General features: G+C 43.0%; 1 protein-coding gene across 1 annotated transcript in view; it reads left to right on the top strand.

Annotated features, from left to right (window-relative positions):
• LOC144753658 (transmembrane domain-containing protein TMIGD3-like) overlaps positions 1 to 22602 on the top strand; it is a 166215-nt gene that overhangs the window by 84140 nt on the left and 59473 nt on the right. Inside the window, exons 3-4 of the mRNA XM_078641271.1 lie at positions 8409 to 8430; positions 15886 to 16004. Coding sequence (XP_078497397.1) covers positions 8409 to 8430; positions 15886 to 16004 — 141 coding nt within the window. The remainder of the gene's footprint in view (positions 1 to 8408; positions 8431 to 15885; positions 16005 to 22602) is intronic.

A 22602-nucleotide genomic window follows, 5' to 3' on the forward strand; every position in this document is an offset into this window, starting at 1 on the left:
CAACTTTGACAACCCGGAATGGAATACTTTCCTGGCTCCCTATGACATTTGCTTGCTACAGGAAACATGGTGCCAGGAACCTAGACACAGAGTGGGGTTCTCGACCTTCTATGTACCGGCTGTATGCCACCAAGGTTCTAAAGGACGTCCATCCGGGGGTCTTCTTATCTGGATCAACATTGCACTAGACCTCAGTGTTTCACAAAGGACTACCGAAACACCCGACCTTCAATGGCTAACACTGCGTTATAAAGGAGGAAGGAAACTAGAACTATTTAATCTTTACTTAAGGGGCAACAAGAATAGAGGATCTCTAAACTCTTTAGGCTTAAGTAACAACCTGTCTGCCTGTGACGCCAACTCTCTCGTCCTGCTGGCAGGCGATTTTAACTGCTGTTTTGAGCCTTTAGCCAAAGAAGACATTCTGGACATCAATGAGGAGGATAACAGGAGGGGCATCCCTACCTTGAACCTTGAACCGATCCCCAAATGGACACAAATGGTGATCGACATAAATGCTCTTTGCATGGAGTTTAATTTAAGAGCAACTAACGGACGTTCCAAATCAGATCCCATGGGTGCCTATACATACAATAGGACGGGCCACTCATCCAGAATTGACTTTGTTATGCTCAACTACAACCTCTGGCCATATCACCAAGACATGGAGGTTATAGAGACCTGTGACAGTGACCACAACCCTCTCGCTCTAACCATCTCTGCCCCCTGGCAATCTGGGTCCCAAGAAACTACCATCCAGTTATGGAAAGCTTCACATGAGATTCTTCCATCCAACTGTGGCAGACGTCTCAAATGGGCAAGAGTCTCAGCGGATGAGGCTAGGATGACACATGCCGAAACCATCTTATCAAAGGCTGAATCTAGGCTTGACTGCACTAATAGCGATGGTAAGATGTTTTTATCGTTATTTACGGAGACTGTTACGGCATTAAGTGGGCTGTTCATCGTCCCCAAACCCAGCTTCAGAACTGCTTTAAAGGGGACCCTGAGAACAAGTGAAAAGTGGTTCACAGCCAAATGTCGACTTGCTAAGGGTAATCTTGTTGCTGCAGTAAAAGGAAAAGTCCAAACTACCATCAGGTCTGCAAGGCAACTTTATAGGAAAACTGTGACTGAGGCTAAGCGGACATATGATTTCAATTTTTGGCGCGACCTAACGGAGGCGAGCACAAGGAAAGATGCTAAAGGGTTCTGGGACTTGCTAAGATCGAGAGACAAGCCCATTGATCAACAACTGACTTGTAATATCCCTGGTGTTGCCTGGTTTGCCCACTTTTCCAAACTGTATTCGGCTCATACAGGGCCTTTGAAACTAGACCCGCTCTTAAGGCCCAATTCCACAGATCCCCTACCAAATGAAGTCGCATTTACCACCTTGGAAGTAGAGAAGGCAATCAGGAGTACTGTTTCTAACAAAGCGGCAGGTCCGGATGGGATTCCGGGCGACCTGATAAAAAATAATCCCCCATTCTGGAGCAGACTAATTGTTGCCCTTCTTAATGAGGTTATGTTGGGGGGGTCTTTCCCTGACTCTTGGAGGGGGGCCGAAGTAGTCCCCATTTTCAAGAAAGGTAGCAGGGAAGACCCAGCTAATTATCGCCCCATCAGTTTGCTGGATTCAACGCAAAAGATAGCGGGGAAAGTGGTATTGGGCAGGATTCTGGAGTGGGTGGAAGAAAATCAGATATTGTCTGATTTCCAAGCGGGTTTTAGATTAGGGACAGGTACCGTCGAGCAGACATTCCGCCTTTTAATGCTCTATTGGAAGGTAGTGGTGCTAGGAGGGGGCAGTTTGTACTTAGTCTTCATAGACTTAAAAACAGCCTTCGACCTGGTTCCAAGAGCGTTATTATGGAAGGTCCTCGACGAGTTAGGTCTACCACCTTACCTGTTGGCCTTGCTGATAAAATTTCATGAAAACAACTTTGCCCAAATCAGATGGGGTGCCCAGGGCGAAAAAAACCCGTGTATTCCAGTAGACAGGGGCGTCCGCCAGGGGTGTGTGCTTGCCCCCACTCTGTTTTCACTTTACGTTAATGGAGTGGTGGAGCACCTTCTTCAACATCCTGCAGATGCACCATCCCTGGCGGGAAGGAAAATCCCGACGCTCCTGTTTGCGGATGACACCCTCCTGATTTCGAAATCACCTGCAGGCATACAGTCACTACTTTCCAGCTTTAAGGCCTTCTGTGACACTAAAGGATTGGCCATAAATATCGGCAAGACCAAATTCCTTGTCCTCAACCCGCCTAAGAAATCTGTTAAACCCCCCACTCTTGACTCCGTTACATTAGAACGTGTCAGTGAATTTGACTATCTAGGCATACGTCTTAGTGATAGTATGAGCTGGAAGGCCCATCACCAAAAAGTGTTCCTAACCCATAAGAGGGTAGTTGGTGCTCTACTTAAAGAGCAGCGTGCTTCCTCCATAAAACCTATTGGGGCACTTCTTGATATTTATAGGGGTAGGGTTGTGAGCGCAGCACTGTATGGTGCAGAACTTTGGGGTACCCAGAGAGTGGATACTTTGGCCCACCTAGAAAATAAATTTCATAAAGATCTGATGCGGCTACCCCAGAGCACCCCCACAATCCCCATCTTGCTTGACGCAGGTACTCGTCCAATCTGCGAGCAAGCTAAATTACGCCCCTTACTGCTATGGTCTAGAATCTGGAACGTCCCTGAGCTCCACAGTTATGCAGATGCCCTAAAAGATGTACTGTCCTTACCTGACTGGCATAAGATCACCTGGCTCAGAGAGGTCAAGAGGGCATTGTACAAAATTGGTCTAGGAGCTGCGTGGGAAAATAAAACAGCACCTCCCAAACAAGAACTGAAGAAGGCATACTGGTCTTGGGTGGATAGTGAGAGACTAGCTAAATCTAATCATCCAAAATCTGTTGCAAATTTCTTAATGGTTAAAGACATCCCCTCCAGAGAACCATACTTGGATTTGATTCACAGCCCACATGACAGGGCATTATATTTTAAATTCAGGGTTGGGGTCTTACCTCTATGTCAGTTTACCTCTACATGGAAACCACCTTTGCAAACTGTACCGCACTGTCCTTTCTGTGAGTTAAAAATTGAATCTGTTGCACACTTTTTATTTGAGTGGCAAGTTTATATGTCCCCTAGACGGAGGTGGTTGAAGCCTCTTTGTAGGAGCCTGGGAACTCGCTCACATCTGGAAGCTATAAGAATATTGCTCTCAGATACAAGACCCTTTTTTGCTATTTGTCTGGCTAAATTTTTAGGCTGGGCTTGGAGCCTAAGATCTGCCAAACAACTGATGTTACAGTAGAGCGTCCCTTTTTTCATTTTGTATAAATTTTATGTTTCTTTTGTGTAAATATGAATGTTTTAACGGTATTATGAACTGTAAAATTGCTTTGTTTCGATTATTGTTTTTATGCTGTCATGTTTTGCTTTTATGATATGTTTCTATATCGAAATAAAGCTTTACTACTACTACTCCCTCGTGGGGGTGCTGTGCATTTGTTGGTCAGGGACCCTCTGTGCCTGCCTGGCAGGGGAACCCCAAACAGAGCACGGTGGCAGCTCTCCGGGGCACGGTTATGAGAAGACGTCGATAATCGTCCCTTGTAACTTTCTAAGCCGAGGATGTTAGGAAAGCATGTCGTTTCCGCTTCACAAATGAACAAAGATGAAAAGATGGAGTGAAACACATGAAATAGGGGTCCCCATGTCCCGCGTGTAACAGAGCTAACCTGTGCCAGAGCGAGGTGGCCGCCTGTTGCTTGCTTGTTATTTTTCATCTCCATTTATCTCTGGTGATTTGAAACGAATCTTAATTAGGTTGTGGCCCCTGCCTGCCATCTTTTTGTGGATGCTTGTTTTTTTCTAATGTTAACTTCTACTTCGCTTTTATTATTAATTTTTTTATGTTTTCTTTCCCGGACATGCATTGTTTCTTCACGCGGTCTCCGAGCGCTTCTCATTGCCCCTTGCCCGGATAGTGCAGCGGTGCCATGTGTGGCTGTGCTCAACAGGCGGGGGAGGAAGTAAAACTCGGACGTAGAAAAGCTAGCCTAAAATCTAAACCAGGCAGACAACGTGGAATCCCGCCTTCTAGAGAGCATTGAAAGTGCAGTTTTATGTATTCCTTGCTACAAGTATATGTAAGCAGCCAAGTAAGTGATTCTTTTTAAAGTGTGTGTAGGTGCGGTGGAGAGGGACTTAAACACTAGCTCGATTCTTAGCTTTTATTGTCACCTCCCTTTTCCTCATTTGTTTTTCGGTTCTTTTCTACACCCCAAATCGGCCTGCATGCTACAGTTTATTATTTACTGTTTTTTGTTTTTGCAGATTCAGGTTATACATTGTTACCCTGGCCTGTCTCCGGCCGCTCACTTGACTAGCAGATAAGACACATTGTCATGGCACTAGTTCGTGTTTACCTCCATAAATCCGTCCCTGCATTCTCCAGAGTGCTGCATCCTCGCGGACTCCACCTGCCTCTACAGACCTCAGCCACAGCTCGTCCGAACTTCATCAGTTTGTCCTTCAAGCCAGCCCCGGGGTGAGCCTCTTCCCCAAGCCAGATCCGCCTCCAATTCCAACAGATGAAATCGGTTTTCAAACGTTACTGCCTGTAAACGATTTTTTGTCATTTTACCTTCATTTTGGTTACTACAGTCCACTGCACTAAAAAAAAAACACGCCGCGAGTGGTGCGCACGCTCACGCCTCATGTGCTTTCAATTATCGCGCCTGTGTTTGGGCACGATAACTGAAACCACATGAGCTTTGGTGCACGTAACAGACACCAATAGGCCGTGGGTGGAGCAATGCGCCCGCCTTTGGCCTATGTGTGCTCTGTTAAAACAAAGCACGCACTCAAAGTCCAATTACAGACCCCAAAACAGAAAACACACGCATGAGCGTGTGTGATTCGAGGGTCCATTTCTGAACCCCGGACAAAAGTACTTTCGCCTGCTGCACAGTGCTACGCAGGTCACGAGACCTAAAATTAAAACTCCAAAGGGTAATTTTTTTATTTTTAAAAGCATCCCGTTTCCCTTAAAGGAAAACGGGATGCGTTCGAAAAACAAAAGACTGCTTTATTTAAAAGCAATCACAGACATGGTGGTCTGCGTACTCCAGCAGGCCACCATCCCTGTGATGGCTGTGATTCCGAATGGGTCGCAAATTGTTATCTACCTCATTAATAATCATGCAACCCACTACGCTAATTGAAACTCAATGAGTTCCATACATTAGGAATGACGATTTCCTAATTGCGATTCTCGAAAATCGCAATCAGCCCCTAGTCACTTACTATTTGTGATAATGAAGAGAGGCCATCCTAGTACGTTGTTGGGAAAGGGAAAGGTGTGAAATTTTTGATTGAAGGTGAAATTGTGGTGAGTAAGAGGGGATAGTGTAATAAAGGGGAAATCACTGTAAATGGAAAGCCACAAATTTTGTGATAAAGCAAAATAGAACAGCCAGAAATGGTTATAGCAGGCTGCCTTATGTTGCAGTGTACTTTGGTAAAATAAGTAATTAGCTAATAGATTATGTCTTATTGCAAACTGAAATGTGTTTAACTCTGGATTTATTATGAATGTAAATGTCTTCTGATTAATCTCTGCTCACAGAAATACCCTTTGGCCCAAAGAGCTTCTGAGTCACTGAGGGGAACAGTAAAAACAACATATACCTGGCCACACAATTAAAACAAGCCTGAAATCCTGGCTTTGCCAATGCTTGCTTTAAATTTGGCGTTCCCCTTCCCCTTGTGGAACCGTATGTCATAGTCAATGTAATGAAGTTCAATTTGGTTGAACCCCTTCTATACATCACACCAGGAGATTGCCCCAAAATGTGACTAAGTCTGACGATAGCATTCTTCACCAGGCTTAGCCCACCATTATCATCCAACTCTGTGCACTATTGGCTTAAACTGATCTTCTCTATCCCCTCCATAATGATCCACAGAGACAGTAAGGTCCTGATTTTGAGTTAAGTGATAACACAGACTTCTTTTTTTGAAAGAAATACTTATTTTGTGGAGATGCCATGGGCTGACTGCCTTTGAACATACTACTCAGGGGTGGAGGATATGCCACTGAGGTCTTTCCTCTAGATATAGCACTTCTGACATAAATCATGGAACAGTTGAATTTTCTGCGGACAAGGACTTCTAGAACAAGCTCATAGCCTCTAGTTGCTCCCACTGACATTTATTGCAACTAGACGATTGTATTTACGACACCTTCACATTATTGTCTTCAATCAAATTATTGATATTAGTTTGGATCTCAAATTACTCATTGTGCCAACATCCCTGCACCTGTTCCCTCAGACACTTTCAAATTGTAAACCTTTATTTTAGCACATAATGCCACAAGGCATTTTAAGAAATATCCGGTTGTTGTGGGTCTCTGACTTACAACAATATTGCATTTGCCAACTCTCATACCCTTAGTTCGCCAAGTAGAAAAATTACAAGGAGGAATACTAAAGCAGCAGGAAAATCAAGCCAAGGCAGGGAGGGAGAAAAGGACAGAGATAAAGAGAAAAGCTTGCTTAAGGAGAATCAGAGATTAGGCCAGGACCAGCAATAGAGAGGCAGGCAATAGGCAGGAAAGAAAACACAGGTGTATGGATTACAAGAATCGAAGAATCATCTAGTCGAGCACTGGACCAGAGGAAATTTGGACTCTCACCGCTGTCTGAGTCATGAGGAAAAATTAAGCTGGTACCAGGGGCTGGAGCAGAGCATTGACTGTGGATGATCGAGAAAGAGAAACTTACGTTTTGTATGGTTTGAAGGGCAGCAGCAAAGGGAGAAGCAAATGGAGATTCAGCTCCCTTTGTACTTAAAATTGACCACAATGGCATTAATGCAGTAGCCGTAACAGCATGGAATCCACAGCTTCTAAGGCACTGAGAACATTCAAGAGAGGGGAAAGACATGTGCAGAGTGGAGTGTAGTTGCTGTGCCTTCTTCGTATCAATTCCTCTGTTTCTTTGATAATCAACCAACATTGATTAACCAAATCATTACAGATTCATTCTGTCACTCTGCAGGGACACAGCACTGGGAACCCATGAATCAATGCAGATCAGTAGGTCTCAAAGACCTGAAAATTGAAACGTGAGGCTCTATGTCTCCAGATTCGGTTTGTCCATGATAAACACCCATGGCCTGATCACGATGGCGGTTGGACCGCAACTAATGGCTTGTCGGTTGCGATCCGACCGCAATCTGCTCCTGCAGTCCGACCGACACATTACAATGTGTGCATTCGGAGGCAGCAGCCAGGGGGACCATCCAGGAGCCTGTCGGTGCATCAGAAGCAGTTCATAATCCCCTTAAAACAGCGCCTCCGCCATCAGGATTATGATGTCGGTTTCCGACTGCCATTCCATGTCGGCTCTTCTGATATGGAAAGGCTGTTGAAAAACAACATTGGGGACCACGAGCAGACCCCCTTCCCTCCTGGCCATTTGGGCCTGGGGGGCACCTAAATATCCCTACACTGTGTCACGGTGCCTCCCACACGGGTGCAGGGATGTTTGAAAACATCCATTTTTCAATGGAACCTTGGGCTGCTGGCCTTTTACGCCCATCGCACAAGCTTCCATTGAAAAATATATGTTTCCGTCTGAATTGGGATGTCAGAAACGCCGACTTAAGGTCGAGTGGTTCCGTTCCAACAACGGTGTTGGGCAGACACAAGTCCACCCGATATCGACATCATAATAAGGCCCCAGTGCTTCATTTCAGCCGGTGGTTTCTGATGATCAGCACCAGCACTTAATTGTCAACACAGGCACTTAAACCAACAGCACCACCATGTGGCAGACTGCCCTAATTTAGAGATCATCACAACATTTGTTTATTAATTCAATATATATTCAAAATGTCTAAAACATGTGGCACAAGCCATTCATATAGCTATGGGGCCTATAATAGTCTGTATTGTTACACTGCTAGGTGTGTGGTGGTTAGGAGTTGTGTTGACAGCGCTGGTAGGAGCAATTAGTGGTGCAAGCAGCAGTAATCACCTGAGAGGGCCCTGGGACTTATTATTTTACAAATTAAGCACTGTAAACACCTTAACAGTTCTAACTTTCATATGGATCGGTAATGGAGTAGCTGATTATAACTGGGCAACTTCCACACAGCTCACTAACATTTGACCTCTATGATGCGGGTGAAGTCTGCCAGAAGAAGCAGTCACCAGTACAGTATTTGCAGTGAGGGTGCACTGCGTAAAGTATCGAAACAGATTAAATAGTTACGTTTGTTAGTTTACATTTTTGCTTCGGGTGCATTTTTAGACTGCGTTTTAAAAATATACTTAAACACATAAGTGTTCATGCAATAAATTGTCTCTTTTTTTTATTTTGCAGATCATGCACCCGAGAAGAATATGTAAGTATTTTAATACGATTCAGATTGATTTTGTTTGGTTTTACTGCTACAGTAATTTGTGGGAAAATAGCCTTGTCAATCAAACCTTTAATGAGATCTATAAAAAATATTGGGGCTTATATACACGCCCCTTGCGCCGCCTGCACGTCACTTTTTCCCATAATAAAAGTGACGCAACGGCTGAGCAAGGGGCTTGTAAATGAGCCCCCTTGTTATTAACCAATTTAAAATAGTTCTTCATGCCCCTCCTATCACACAGGGTTTGCTGTTTCGGGTGGTCACTTCATTTTATTTATTTATACTATTTACGGGTATTTGTAAAGCTCACTGACACTCATAAACAGAGGGGCAGATTTACAAGCTCCTTGCGCCACTTTTGCGTCACTTTTCACGTGGGAAAAGTGACGCAAAAGTGGCACAAGGGGCTTGTAAATAAGCCCCAGAGTCTCCTGGAGCTATAGGGGAACGCTGGTTCATACTGCAGAATGAACACATGCGAAACTGCAAATTATTGAGTAAAAAGGTTTTTTTGAGGAATTTCTTGGCTCTGAGGAAGTTTATTTTGGTTCTGATGGGCAGGTGGTCCGTAATATCTCTCCCTGCAGCTGTAAGGAATTCCTCCCTGTGTAGTGAACTTGCAGTGATTTATGGTGAAATACATCTTTCCAGCGGGTTTAAGTCTTTGGGTAGGATTGTATTTCAGGAATGTGTCAGACAGGAAATTGGGGCTGGTTCTCTACTTTATAGGTCATGCAAGCAGATTTGAGCTGAATTATTTTGCTAATGGCGAGCCAGTGCAGTTGTCTGAGAGATTCTGGTTGAATTTTCTCTGGCTGAACAAAATCTTGACAGTGGCTTTATATTGTGTTTGCAAACGGGCTATGATTCTCTTTAGGTACACGGAGTTGACTTATTCCATTCTGGAGTGAATGTAAGCATGGTTTTCTGTATTCCTGTGAGAGGAGATAGGAAGAGAAAGTCAAACGTAGGGGTTTCACATAAAAAAAATATGTGGCAGTACCCGACTGAACACAGGCTCTTCAATGGCAGGCCTTAGACACATTTTTCAAAAAATGGTTTAGTAACTGTGGAGTGTGGTTTTCTAGGGATAACTGGGAGACATAGATAATGCTAAGATTCTGAGCTGCGCCAACTGGTTTTGGGCTATTGCCCAATGCACATGGCCATACTTCAGTACCACTCTTTTTAAGTTTATTGTAGATGAACAGTACTTCTGAGTCTGTGGGATTCAGGATTTGAAGGATGTTTTGCCATCCAATTTAGAGCAGTCTCAAGGGATAGTGAACGTGAGAGGGAACGTCATCAGCTTTGTTCTCTGTTCTGTTAGATTTGGGGGTCTCTAGTTGGAGCAGGTAGGTACATGTGACAAATAGGGACCCTTGCCTCTAGTCAGGGTAAGAGAGTACACTCCTAAAATAACCCCTGCTCACCCCCTTGGTAGCTTGGCACAAGCAGACAGGCTTATTTCAGAGGCAGTGTGTAAAGCATTTGTGAACACATACAGTAATCAAGTGACAACACTAAAGATGGACACTACACAGGTTTTATATAAAAAATAAGTATTCTTTATACAGACTTATCACAAGACCTCAAACGACAAAAATCCACAATACTGTACTTAAATTGGTAGTTTTAGCTTAGTTCTCTTTAGTTCTTAAGATGCAACACTTTGAGTCAATGTACCTTAAGATGCGACACACAGGGGGCATCGAAAGTGTTGCAAAGATGGAAATGCGGCAAAATCCGGTGCAAAGAAATAAAGACGTCAAGTTCTTCCTGATGCGGCACGCTTCTCCGTTGTTGCAAGAAGTCTCGGTTTGATGCGTCAACTGCAGCGGCGACACCCTTGAGCAGAGATGCGACTACAGCGGCTTTGGCAGCGACACTCTTCTCCTTCGATGCAAGACACTTCCGCTTGATGACACAGCTGCAGCTGCGACACACTTGTTCAGAGATGCGACAACAGTGGCTGCGACGGTGGCATGCTTCTCCGTGGATGTTGGGCGCTTTTCTTGATGCTGTGCAATGCGTCAGCTACAGCGGCGACCTCCTTGTTCAGAGATGCGACGACAGTTGCTGCGTCGCGCTTCTTCTTCGGTGCGCGACGCTTCTGTCGATGCAGAGCAATGCGTCAGCTACAGCGGCTACACCCTTGTTCAGAGTTGCGACGGCAGCGGCTGTGACAGCGATATGCTTCTTCTTCAGTGCGAGACGCTCTCTCGATGCAGTGCAATGATTCACCTACAGCAGCGACACTCTTGTTCAGATATTCGAAGGCAGCGGCTACGATGGTGACATGCTTCTTCCTCACGAGTCGCACTTCCAGCTCCTTGCGACACGCAGTCCCTCAGAAGGCCCAAAACAGCAGCAGGCACTTCCAAATAACTCTTGGGGAGCTGGGGGTTGAATTCTGTTGTCCCTGAGACTTCAGCAGGAGTCAAGCTCTTTTTTCAAGCCCTTGGAGATCCTTCACACATTGAATAAGGTGCACACAAAGTCCTTTCTCCTTTCTTTGGCAGTCAGACATACACTGCAGGCTAATCCCCCAAGCAGCACTTCAGCTTAGGGATAGCCTCTCCTCAGTTTCTTCAGGTTCCTCTCCTCAACAAAGGTTTCTTCTTGTAGTCCAAAAGTGATCTAAATTCTTGGGATCAGGGTCCCAATACTTATACCCCAAAATCCTTTGTCCTCTAAGGGCAGAAGGGCCTTAGCCTAGTCCAAACCAGTTCTGGAGCACTCTGTTTACATGAATCCTTCTTTCCTTTCACAGTGCAGGACAGAAACATCAGATGCCCCACAGGAGGTGGAGCAGGCATTGTGGAAGGCTGGCACAGCCCTATTCAGGTCCCAGGTGCAACTCCTCCCACCCATCTACATGCAGATAGCTCTATTCAGCCCTGTGCAGACACCATGTCTCCTGGAATCCCCCAGCCCCGTCACTCAACCTCCAGACAAGGAATACACAACCTAGCAGAGTCAGGCTTGGATAGTTGGACAAGAAAATACCTACTTTCTAAAAGTGGTTTTTTCAAACACAGGATGTTAAAATCAACTTCACTACAAGATATATTGTATCATTCTGAGTTCAGGCATACTAAACTCGAATTTCCACCATGTTCCCTGAGTCAGTTAGGATTATAAAATGTAATAATCTAACTGCTCATTCTTGCCCTTTAGAGAACAGGCAGCCTTGCAATAGTGAAAAACGAAAATGGCTGTAATTCACTATTAGGACATGCCACTCACACCAAGGCATGTCCTACCTTATACTTACAATGCACCCTGCCCTTGGGCCTACCATAGGGGTGTCTGATATGAAGAAAAGGGAAGGCTTAGGGACTGGCAAGTGGGTGCACTTGCCCAGTCAGCCTGGCAGTACCCGACTGAACACAGGCTCTTCAATGGCAGGCCTTAGACACATTTTTCAAGGCCACTTCTGTGGGTGGCACAACCAGTGTTGCAAGCCCACCAGCAGCATTTGGTTTACAAGCCCTTGGCACACTCAGTGCGCTGTACTAGGGTCTGACCAGTAAACCAAATCAGCCAATCATGGAGTCACTAATCCATACATCAATTTACAATAGGGAGAGCATATGCACTTTAGCACTGATCGGTAGTGGTAAAGTGCCCAGAGTCATAAAACCAACAAAAAAGGTCAGACAAAATACAGGAGGAAGGCAAAAATTTCAGGGATGACCCTGCAAAAAGGCCAAGTCCAACATGCTCTGAAAATGAATTGGGTATTGTCTAAGCAGAAGCATGTTTTAACATTCAATGTCTCTAACAGATAAGAAAGGGGACAGAGGTGAAGAACAAACAGAAAGAGAGAAAATAGAGCTTCTCCTTGTAGGGTTTTAAGTGATGAGTGGAAAGCCCACATTTGTATAGTTTGGGTCTTACCCTCTAGATGGGAGAAATCCCATGAACAGGGCTACTGTTAGACCTGTCAGCCTTGGGGTAGTCTTACAACAAACCTTTTGCCTACTTGCCTCCATTTTTAGCTGAAATTCCATTTTGTTGACTCTAAAACTCTGTCTACAACCAGTGCTCACTCCCAAAAACATAGTTTGATTGGCATATACCCAGGGCTTTAAGTGGGCCGAGTCTCACTATTGCTGAGCACCGGCAGTTTTTTTAAAGGAGGCCTTGAAACGGTTCTCTATCAGGCTCTGTTTTGTGCCCTGGCACAGGCAGTCCATTTTTTCCGGACTGCAGTGACAGCGGCATATCGATATGCATTTGCTCACAATGCTCACTGCTCACTGCTCACTTCTCACTAGTGGAGAAGTTACGGCATGACTTCATGCCAGGTGAGCCTGGTAGGGGGAAGGGAAATCCTTTATAGAGAGTCATTTTCTCTCTGGATTTCCCTTCTCTTTTTGAAACTCAGGAGCAGCAACATTGTTGTGGTGTCACCAGGGCTTTATGTGGTAGCTTTTTCAATATTATATACAATCCATAGTTGCTGCTTATTTATCTTATGTAACTAACAACCATCAACAAACCAATAGTCCTGACTTGTTGCAGGTATGATGTTACTTGTTGTATCATATATCTAGATACAATGACAGAAACAGCAAAATACAGTTCGGACGGTACACTATGCTAAGCACAGATTTTTAGCTTACGTGTTTATAAGCCACGCCCGTAACACATTGGCCATGCCCCTTTGAGAGACCCCCCCTAACTGGCATATTTAATTTACTTATAAGTTCTTTGAAGAGTGGTATACTATATACCCAGGGCCAGTATATTAAATGCTACCAGTGGACCACCAGCACTTATTGTGCCACCCATTTAAGTGGCACCATAAAACATGTCCCATGCCTGCCCTTGCAGCCTGAAGGTAATTTTAAACTGCCCCTTCCACTTGGCATTAAAACCTCTCTGCCAAGCCTAAACTCCACTTTTGATTACATATAAGTCACCCCGAAGGTAGGCCCTAGGTAGCCCATAGGGAAGGGTGCTCTGTACTTGAAAGGTTGGACATGCACTTCTCAGTTTTAATGTCCGATTAGTGAAAAACTCATAAATTCGCTTTTTACTACTGTGAGTCCTACCCCTTCTAATAGGATAGCACTGGGGACTCCTTATTACATTTAATAAGCTATAATTCTTTATTAGGAGCAGTTAGCTACCTCATGTTGAGAACAAATGGAGTGGTGCACTACCCCAGTGGTTTGGTTCCGTAACAATAAATGGTCGATTTTCTCTTTTTCATGTGAAAAACGTTCTTTATTTGGTAATCCAATAAATATGTGCAACAATCCTCAGCCATCGCGTTTCGTTCAAAGGGATTGAACTTCGTCAGGGCTGAAAGGAAGTGTAACATAGAAAATATAAATACAAGACTCAATAAACATGTTTGACCAACATAGTGTAACCTAATTAATATAAATACACACCTATAAACACAAGACCACAGAAAGAGACTCAATAGACATGATTGACCTGAGGAAGGACTCTTAGAGGTCTGCCTGCTGTGTAACCTCTTGTGCACTCTGCCAGACTGCTGCTGTACCTGGAAGGACTGCTTTGCCGCATAACGCCTCAGAGGCCAGCCTTGCTTCTTCACCTGCACCCAGGACTACCAGAAGTGACTTCAAGGGCCACAGGGACCTAAAAGGCTCCCACCATCTTACCCGTACCTGGACTCAGACTCAGTGAGTTCTGTGCCCCAAGAGGTACCCCACTACCCTAGGCCCTTGGTTGTGGTGCTAAAGGTGCCCAAAAGGCCAAACACCAAAACTGAGGACTTAGATACATTGTGGCCCAAATGTGCTCTGAGAACAAGGAGAGTGGAACCAACCTATTTACCTAACCACCAGAGGTACGCTATGTTCTTCTCTGCAGCTGCAAATCCTTTTCAGCAGTCCTTTGCCAAAGGGGTATCCATCCTCATGGACTGTCTGTGGCTACAGACCTCTGCCTTGTCCCACTGGAGATTTCTGACTTCGATTTTAGGGATGTAGCCCAAACTTAGAAATCTTCACAGCAGCTTCAATCCAACCTCGTCCAACACCCAAGCTCTTCCTTGGACTCCCTCCTCGGACACCTCCTGCAGCCTTGCCTCGATGAACTGTTCCCTCTCAGACACTTCTCAGAATTTCTTCTAAGTCCAAAGGTAAGCTCTTACTGGGTCAATCCACTTCTTGGATCCGAACCGTGATCCATCATGGTCAGCCATATTTTTGTACATTGACCTGGTCTCGCATGACTAGATGTTCATGGTTGGCGATTTAAACCTTTAGGCGCTAGGTTTTACTAAAAACTTTAAAAAATCATAACTTAGGCTCGACTGATTGGATTTTTGTTATTTTGGTGTCAAATAATGTATTAAAATGTCCTATATTCTTCAGAATTGGTTTGAGATTTTTCTTCTATCGTGTTTTCACTTTAAACTGCTTGTGTGCTGCATAAATACTTTACACATTGCCTTTAAGTTAAGCCGGACTGCTTTTGTGCCAAGCTACGCAGGGATAAGCACGAGTTCATGTAGTAACTTTTTGTAGTTCACCCTGCAAGGAATTGTGGCTGTTGCTTGACCAGGGCTCATACCCTAGTCAACTAACAACCCAATTTCTCACATCTACCAATCATAGATGCGAACAGTCAGCATAGTGGGGTTGTGTAGCTGATGGTACAAAAGACAGGAGAGAGATCCAAAAGTAAAGTTCCACCCTGGGGACACACCTTCTCCAACCTATTTTTGTAGTGTGCTTACATGTGCTTCCAGAATGGGAAGGTCAATGCAAAATCGTTGAGAAAAACACACACTTTGCAGAGTTCCTTGCTTTTAGTATAGTCAACCCCACACCATAACAAACTGCTTCCTTCAAATAAAAATCTAATTAGGCAGTGGTTAATTTGTAAACAAAAAAGTGCCAGGGCTCTCGCCAGGAGGCAGTTTGCACCAGCCCATTTCTGCTGTAAGCAGTGCCTAAAACAGAACTCCTGTGTCTACCAAAAATGAATGTGTCTGTGCTCCAATACCTTTGGGTCGAGTTCACGCTAAAAGCGCTGATGTTCATGTGAAGTGCATGTGCTGAGCACCAGAAACCACTGGCTCAATTTAAGCATTGTAATTAGGTATGTCAGAAATGCTACATAGTTCTTCCACCTTTTGCATTATAAAGTACTGCAGATCTTGAACCTGAATCTTTTTTAAATAAAATTTTGAACTGCAGTGGACATCATTGTGCACATAAGTAGCACTAAATAGTGTGCCAACCGTCTCTATCGTGATAGATACAATGGAGATGGAGATTGGTTTGTGGGACATATTCCTACAAAAATACATTCACATGGTACATTGATTGGGTAGAATTGACAAGCAGTCAGCATCCTCATGGGCTCATCACATTAATATAACTATTCTACACTAATGGTCGGCAAATAATGAAGGGTGTATTTAATGGTTATTTTATTTTCTAGGAACAATGACGAGTTTACATGGTTGTATTACATTTTGACACCACTTTTTGGCTTTGTGCTTCTACTGTTCGTGGTCGCTGTGATTTCCAGAAGAACCATGAGGAAGAATAAAGCTTTAGGTGAGTATTGACAACAAATAGAAGGACATTTTACAGTGTGAATGAAAGACTCAGTCAGCAAGTTGGAAGAGACTGTCTACAATTCTACAATCATAGTTTGTAACAAGACAATCAAAGTTCCAGCCGCAAATGAATGTTTTTCTTTATTCTTCATCACATCAAACATAAGAGAGTTGGCTGTGTACAAAGTACGACCTACAGTGAGCCTTTCCCCAACTGGATGTATAGTTAGCCAGGTTGAGATCCTTGCCAGTTTCCATGAGACGAATAATCCACCTTTCTGTTTTTAATGACCTATGACTATAGTGAATGATTTGATAAACAGAAAGTGATAATGTTTGCAAGCCCAGGCAACAGCAAGGCTTTCTTTTTTCCACTTGAGTACATGCCGGTTCTATTGCAGTCAAGCTTTGACTGGCCTATGCCATTTTTAGTCTTGGCAAATCTTAACCTGGTTTATTTTGTGTTCATAATTGCCATCTGATGCACATGGATTAACTTCCACAATTATTTCAGTGCATAATATTGTATCAAAGTAAGCTATATTTTCCACTAATGTTACTTTTAATTTCATCATATTGTAAAATAGATCACATTGAGTCTAGCAATAATGTTGCTGCTTCTTTATTAGCTTTCTTAGCAGTGCAGTGATAGTTGCAAATTGAGAAATGTAGTTTGAACAAGGACTCACCATGCAAGAGATCTCACTTTTGAGACATCAGTCGGTATACTGCATATGGATTCTACTTTAGATCAATCAGGTATTGTTTTGAAAAAATATGCCCAATAAATGTCCACTCTGTTTTATCCAGGTCACGTTTGATTTTATTGAATGTCAAGCCTACTTCAAATAGACACTTGGATACTTCTCTAAGCCCATGATAATGTTCCTTTTGACTGTTGCCATTTACAAGAAAAAACTATCTTTTTCTGATCGAATTATTTGCCCCGCATAGATTATTTTCCTCACAACAATCTGCAGCAGGATATCCCAAATTGCAGTTCTTTGTATTAAAACAGCCCTACCTGTGTTACATAAGTGGTGATGTAATGAGATTGTTTATCTAATTCGAGCTGATGACATGTCTTACATAAATTCAGTTTGGAGAATATAGTAGTTTCATTTAAGCAACTGATCATTTCGCCAAAAAGTGGGCTCGGATGGCATTGTCACTCAAATGCAATTTTTTCACTTCGTTTTGGGTAACACTACAATAGGAGAATCTTAAGGAGTTGGTCCACACATTGGTTCAGTAATTTCTTTTTTTAGTAGATTTAGGATTTCTTCCTCTGCAATGATTTGAAACTACTGGACATATTGCCTCATTTATCCATAGTGTAATCTGGGTGCCTCATAATTTGCCAAGCCCTGCACATAATTTTGGAAATTCTTTATGATTTACATGTTGTATGTCATAGCCAGACATTTGAGCTGTAACATTACATAATAAACAAGGTGCAGGGACATCTTTGTTACCTCCTCCATCAACTGAGTGTTTCATATGCCGTGGTGTTTTTACTTTTTCCCAAGTTGTCTACATGTCTTCTTGCTCCCCATTGAAATACATTACATTTGATGTTGTAAGTGCTGGCTTGTTTGTCATGTTATTATACTCAGACACACTATATTGTTATACCTGCTGCTCAGCCAGTGTGACTGGAGTGTGGAATGTTGGTGAGTGGTGAGGCTGTGGAATGTTGGATGAGTGAGAGAGTCAGTTGGAGAATGGGCTGAGCAGCAGGAAGGCGACAACATATTTTGGTGACAAAAGGAGAATCTACGTGTGCAAATGGATGGAGGGAAGAAACAATGGAAACAAAATCTACAAGAAATTAGAGCTAAAAGAACCTACAGATAGAATAACTTTTCATGAAATCAAGAGTTTAGCATTAAATTTCTGCAGCCCTGTGCCCCACCAGTGACCTCAAGATCGGTCGACCCCAACCAGGGTGTGCCTGAATTATGTGCACCATTATTGAGACACAAGGAGACAGAATATGGCACTAGTTTGAAAGTGCCTTGGTGGACCTTGCAGCAGCAAATCGGAGTCGTCATGAAGTGTGCCTGTGTGATTCACAGTGAAGAAAATGGCCTTATTACCTGTTCTCGGATGTGTGACAATCACCAAGAAGTTGACTCGATCTCGTGCCGCCCTGGAAAATCGTGAGAAAATAGTGGGCGTTACTAGATCCAGCATTTGAAAGGGCCACAAGATTTTATTTATTTATTTATTCATTTATTTCAAAAGTTTTATATAGCGCTGGCTAGACCCGGAGGTATCAGAACGCTTTACATGAGCATCAGATCATAGTTACAGGTTACATCGTTACAACGGTTACATAGTTCGTAGAGCATGGCCACATAGTGACTTTTGCACACCTTACCTTGTCAATGGTGTCCTGTGAAGGTGCTGCAGAGAAGTCTGTGGCGTCTACAGTGCTTCCAGGTACGCCACCTGCGCAAGGACGTTTTGCAGCATTTGCGCGCCTGGAGCCCCCCGGGACCATCCTCTTCAATGTGCAGCCATGTTTTTTCCTTGTCAAGGAAAAAAAATCTCTTGGACTGGTGTCCGGAGATTGTCTTTCTGGCTTACATGACACTGGCTTCTGGTCATCTCACGGGGAAGTCGCGGGTATTCGGGGCATTCTTCAGCCACATATTTATGTTGAAGAAAGAAATTCAGCTATGCATCCTTGTGCACAAGGTAAACTGTTTTTTTACACACAGTACACATGGGTTTGGGGCTATAAGCAGTTGCACTTATCCACTAGTGTCACGTTTTTATCAAAGGAATTAGGTGCTGAAGACTGGAGATCCAAAACCCCTCGATCTCCCTAAGACTAACAAGTCTCAAACAAACATAATCCACATATGTCCAGCACTCTTTAACAAAGTGAAGATTGTCTATTACTTTACAACATAGTCATAACAGTTTTTGATACACAACGTTATATCCAATTATTCCAGTAATTGAGTCCTGATAAATGATGATTCTTCAGTGGAATAGTAGTAAATTCTTTATTGTTTCATAAAAAGGATACTTTCTTTCATAAAAACAGAATGTAGCCGATGCCTACGCATTTCGTCCAACAAGGACTTCTTCAGGGCACTTAGATAGCTGTCTGAATTCTTCGCTGTACTTTGCAAAAGATTTCACTGGTTAATCTGTTTGTTACTATTTGCAAACTGCGGTGGAGACGACGCCACGGAGCCAGCTGTCTGATCAAATACAATATGTTGGACATATAAAAATCCAACGCATTACAGTTCCTACTTCAATCAAAAAAAACTCAAGTGATGTACATTAGGAGAAATATTACTCCATATTTATAAGTGAGCTATGGAATAAGGATCCCGCTAACAGTATTAAGGAAGTGACCTTTGCAAATAGTAACAAAAAGATGAACCAGTGAAATCTTTTGCAAAGTACAGCGAAGAATTCAGACAGCTATCTAAGTGCCCTGAAGAAGTCCTTGTTGGACGAAATGCGTAGGCATCGGCTACAGTCTGTTTTTATGAAGAAAGAATCCTTTTTTTGAAACAATAAAGAATTTACTACTATTCCACTGAAGAATCATCATTTATCAGGACTCAATTACAAGATAAACTGAGTCGGTGTCTGTTTTTAGGTGTGATTTCTATACTTCAAGTTAGAAAAGGATCAGAGGAGGTCTGTACCAATAATCAGCAGAAGAGCAGAACTTGGCAAGAAACTGTTTATGGTGAAAACTACAGTGACCACTGTATTTGTTCATTTATTATTGTGTGCCATTTTGAGGGGTCATTTTCCCTTTCATTGCTTAATGTTAACTGAAGCATTTACTTGATTGTTTGGAGTGTGGGCGCAGGAACATCCTCGCTATTGGGGGGATCTCTGCTGGACTCGTTTGGAGGTTAACCACTGTACTTCAGAGGTAGTGTCGGAGTGCTTCCTAGTAAACCGGGCAACCCCCTAGACTATGACTATGCTACCCAAAGTTAATGCAACATAAGTACTTCAATTTGAATGGGTTATGAGTGGGGAAAACATTTGAATCTCATGGCTGTTGTGCTTTAAATTATGCATATGTGTATGGTGTATGGGGTAAGAGGGTCTTTGGTGTTCTAAGATCCTCAAATTGCCAATGGGGTTTTGTGCCCTATCGTCTTGATAGGGTTTTATAAAGTGGGTGTGTGACTGTACTCTGTGTTAGGGCTGGTGTTGTGGCAGTGGATACATGTTTTTCCTATTTTGGTTAGATGTAGAGTGTATAGGTGGCTTTGAACACTCACAATACAGAGATTAGGTTGAGTGCTTCAGAGGCATGAGATCTAGAGTTGATCTTGTGTGTTACTGGTGACTAGTGTTTTAGATATGAATACGACTTGGGTGTTTGTTCTTTAAGAGTGTTTGAAGTTTTGTGCCACCCTTACTTTGGGTTAGGGTGATGGGCAGTGAGTAAGCCAAATAACTGGTGTTTGAAGTGTGGAGTTTTTGTTCCACCCTTCCTACGGGGTAAGGGTGAAGGACAGGGTTAAGCCAAAGGACTGATATTTGTAGTGTGGTGTTTTTGTTCCACCCTTCCTATGGTGTAAGGGTGAAGGGCAGGGTTTAACCAAATGACTTGCGGTTTAAGTTTATTGTTCCGCCCTACCTACGTGGTATGGAAGAAGCGCAGGCTTCAAGCCAAATGACTCTTGGTTGAAGTTTATTTTTCCACCCTACGTACGGGGTATGGGTGAAAGGCAGGGTTTAAGCCAAATGACTTGAGGTTGAAGTTTGTTGTTCCACTCTACCTACGGGGTAAGGGTGAGGGACACAGTTTAAGCCATATTAAGTGTGATTGGAGCGCTGTTCCACCCTTACGTTGAATTAGGGTGAAGGGCAGTGGATATGACAAGGTGTTCCACCTTTCCTTTTTTTTAAATTTATTTTTTTATTGAGTTTTTTCCCCTTTTATCCCGTGGTGGTGGGAAGGGTAGACCATCTAAACATACATCAAACAAGATACATACATAGAAAAAGAAATTATATAAGCAAAACAAATAAAATGAAAAAATGATCATTATTGATTAATTAATTTGCAACCCATTTTTCAAATGGTGCCCAGTTCTTAGAAGCGATTAGACGTCTTCTCTTTCCTCTGAAAGCCTGAACTGAAGTCTCAAGTTTATACCAGGCCAACATCCTGGCTTTCCAATGACAAAAAGTAGGAGGTTCAGGATTTATCCAGAGTGATGTAACACAGAGTCTAACAATGGCCATAGAGATAAAAAGAAAAGCTTGCAAATGTCTTGTTTTTTCCAAGGCCGTAGAATATTCATAACCAGTAATAACCATTTCAGCGGAAATTTTAACTGAAATTTGAGTAATCTGCATAAGAAAAGTTTCAATTTGGTTAATAAAGAGAGATAACTCCGGACAGCTATAGAACATATGAACAGAATCTGCGGAGGGAAATTTACATCTTGCACAAAACGAACCTTTACCCCCACAAACAACCCCCCATCTAACAAGTTTTGCAGGTGTATAATAAAGATTGAACATAGCCATATAACTTTGTGAGCGAAGAGTACCTGATACCAAAACCGACCTAGCTAATACCAATGGAAATTTTCCACCTTTCCTGATGTTTTGTTCATTCACTATGGGCGGTTCCCGACTGCGCCTCCGGAGGTTGGTTCCCGGCGTGCTGTTTTTTATGTCAACCTGGCCAGCTGGCATGTTTGTGGCATTAGGGGGTTAGTAGAGAGTTTGTGTTTTTTTTTTTAGCATATTTATATAGCGCAAACTCAACCCGAAGGTATTGGAGCGCCTTACATGAGCACCAGGTACTTTCACATTCAGGCATGGGGAGATTAAGTGATTTACCCAGAATCACAGGATGTGGACGCGACCCGAGGCTCGAACCCTGGTTTCCAGCATCAAGGTCGGCAGTCTAGCCGTGGTGTGTTAGGGTGTATGTTGTTTCTGGTTGAAAAGGGAGAAGATGAGTGTATTCCTATTATATGGTTATCTGTTTTTCTTTATTTGCTGTGGTAACATGCATTTTCCTTTGCAATTCATATGTAATGATATGTTGCTTATTCAGTTATGCATCATGTGTGCAATGTTTTCCACCTGTTATTTCCATGCGCTTTGATACCTTTATTTTCTTTATTTGCTGTGGTAACATGCATGGTCCTTTGCAATTAATATGCAATGACTTGTTGCTTATTCAGGTATACATCATGTGTGCAAAGTTTTCCACCTGTTATTTCCATGCACCTTTATTGCCTCTTGTTTCCTTTAGTGTAAACATGCATCCAAGAGTTTCTAATGTTATTCTTTGTAAAGAAGGGGGATGTGTTGTACCTGCTGCTCCGCCAGTGTGACTAGGGTGTGGAATGTTGGTTTGTGGTGATTTGTGGAATGTTGGATGTGTGAAAGAATCAGTTTCATAATGGGTTGAACTGCAGGAAGGCTGCTTCTGATGGGCCTCTTGATACTATCTACTTAAATAAACATTTTACATATTCTACCCTGAACCACTGGACACCATTGTAATACACCAATTATGTCACATGTTGCCCCATTATCTAATGCAAATGTGACCGTATTGTGATCTACTTTTCACT

The sequence above is a fragment of the Lissotriton helveticus genome, chromosome 5_1 (assembly GCF_964261635.1).
Source record: "Lissotriton helveticus chromosome 5_1, aLisHel1.1, whole genome shotgun sequence".
Taxonomy (NCBI): domain Eukaryota; kingdom Metazoa; phylum Chordata; class Amphibia; order Caudata; family Salamandridae; genus Lissotriton; species Lissotriton helveticus.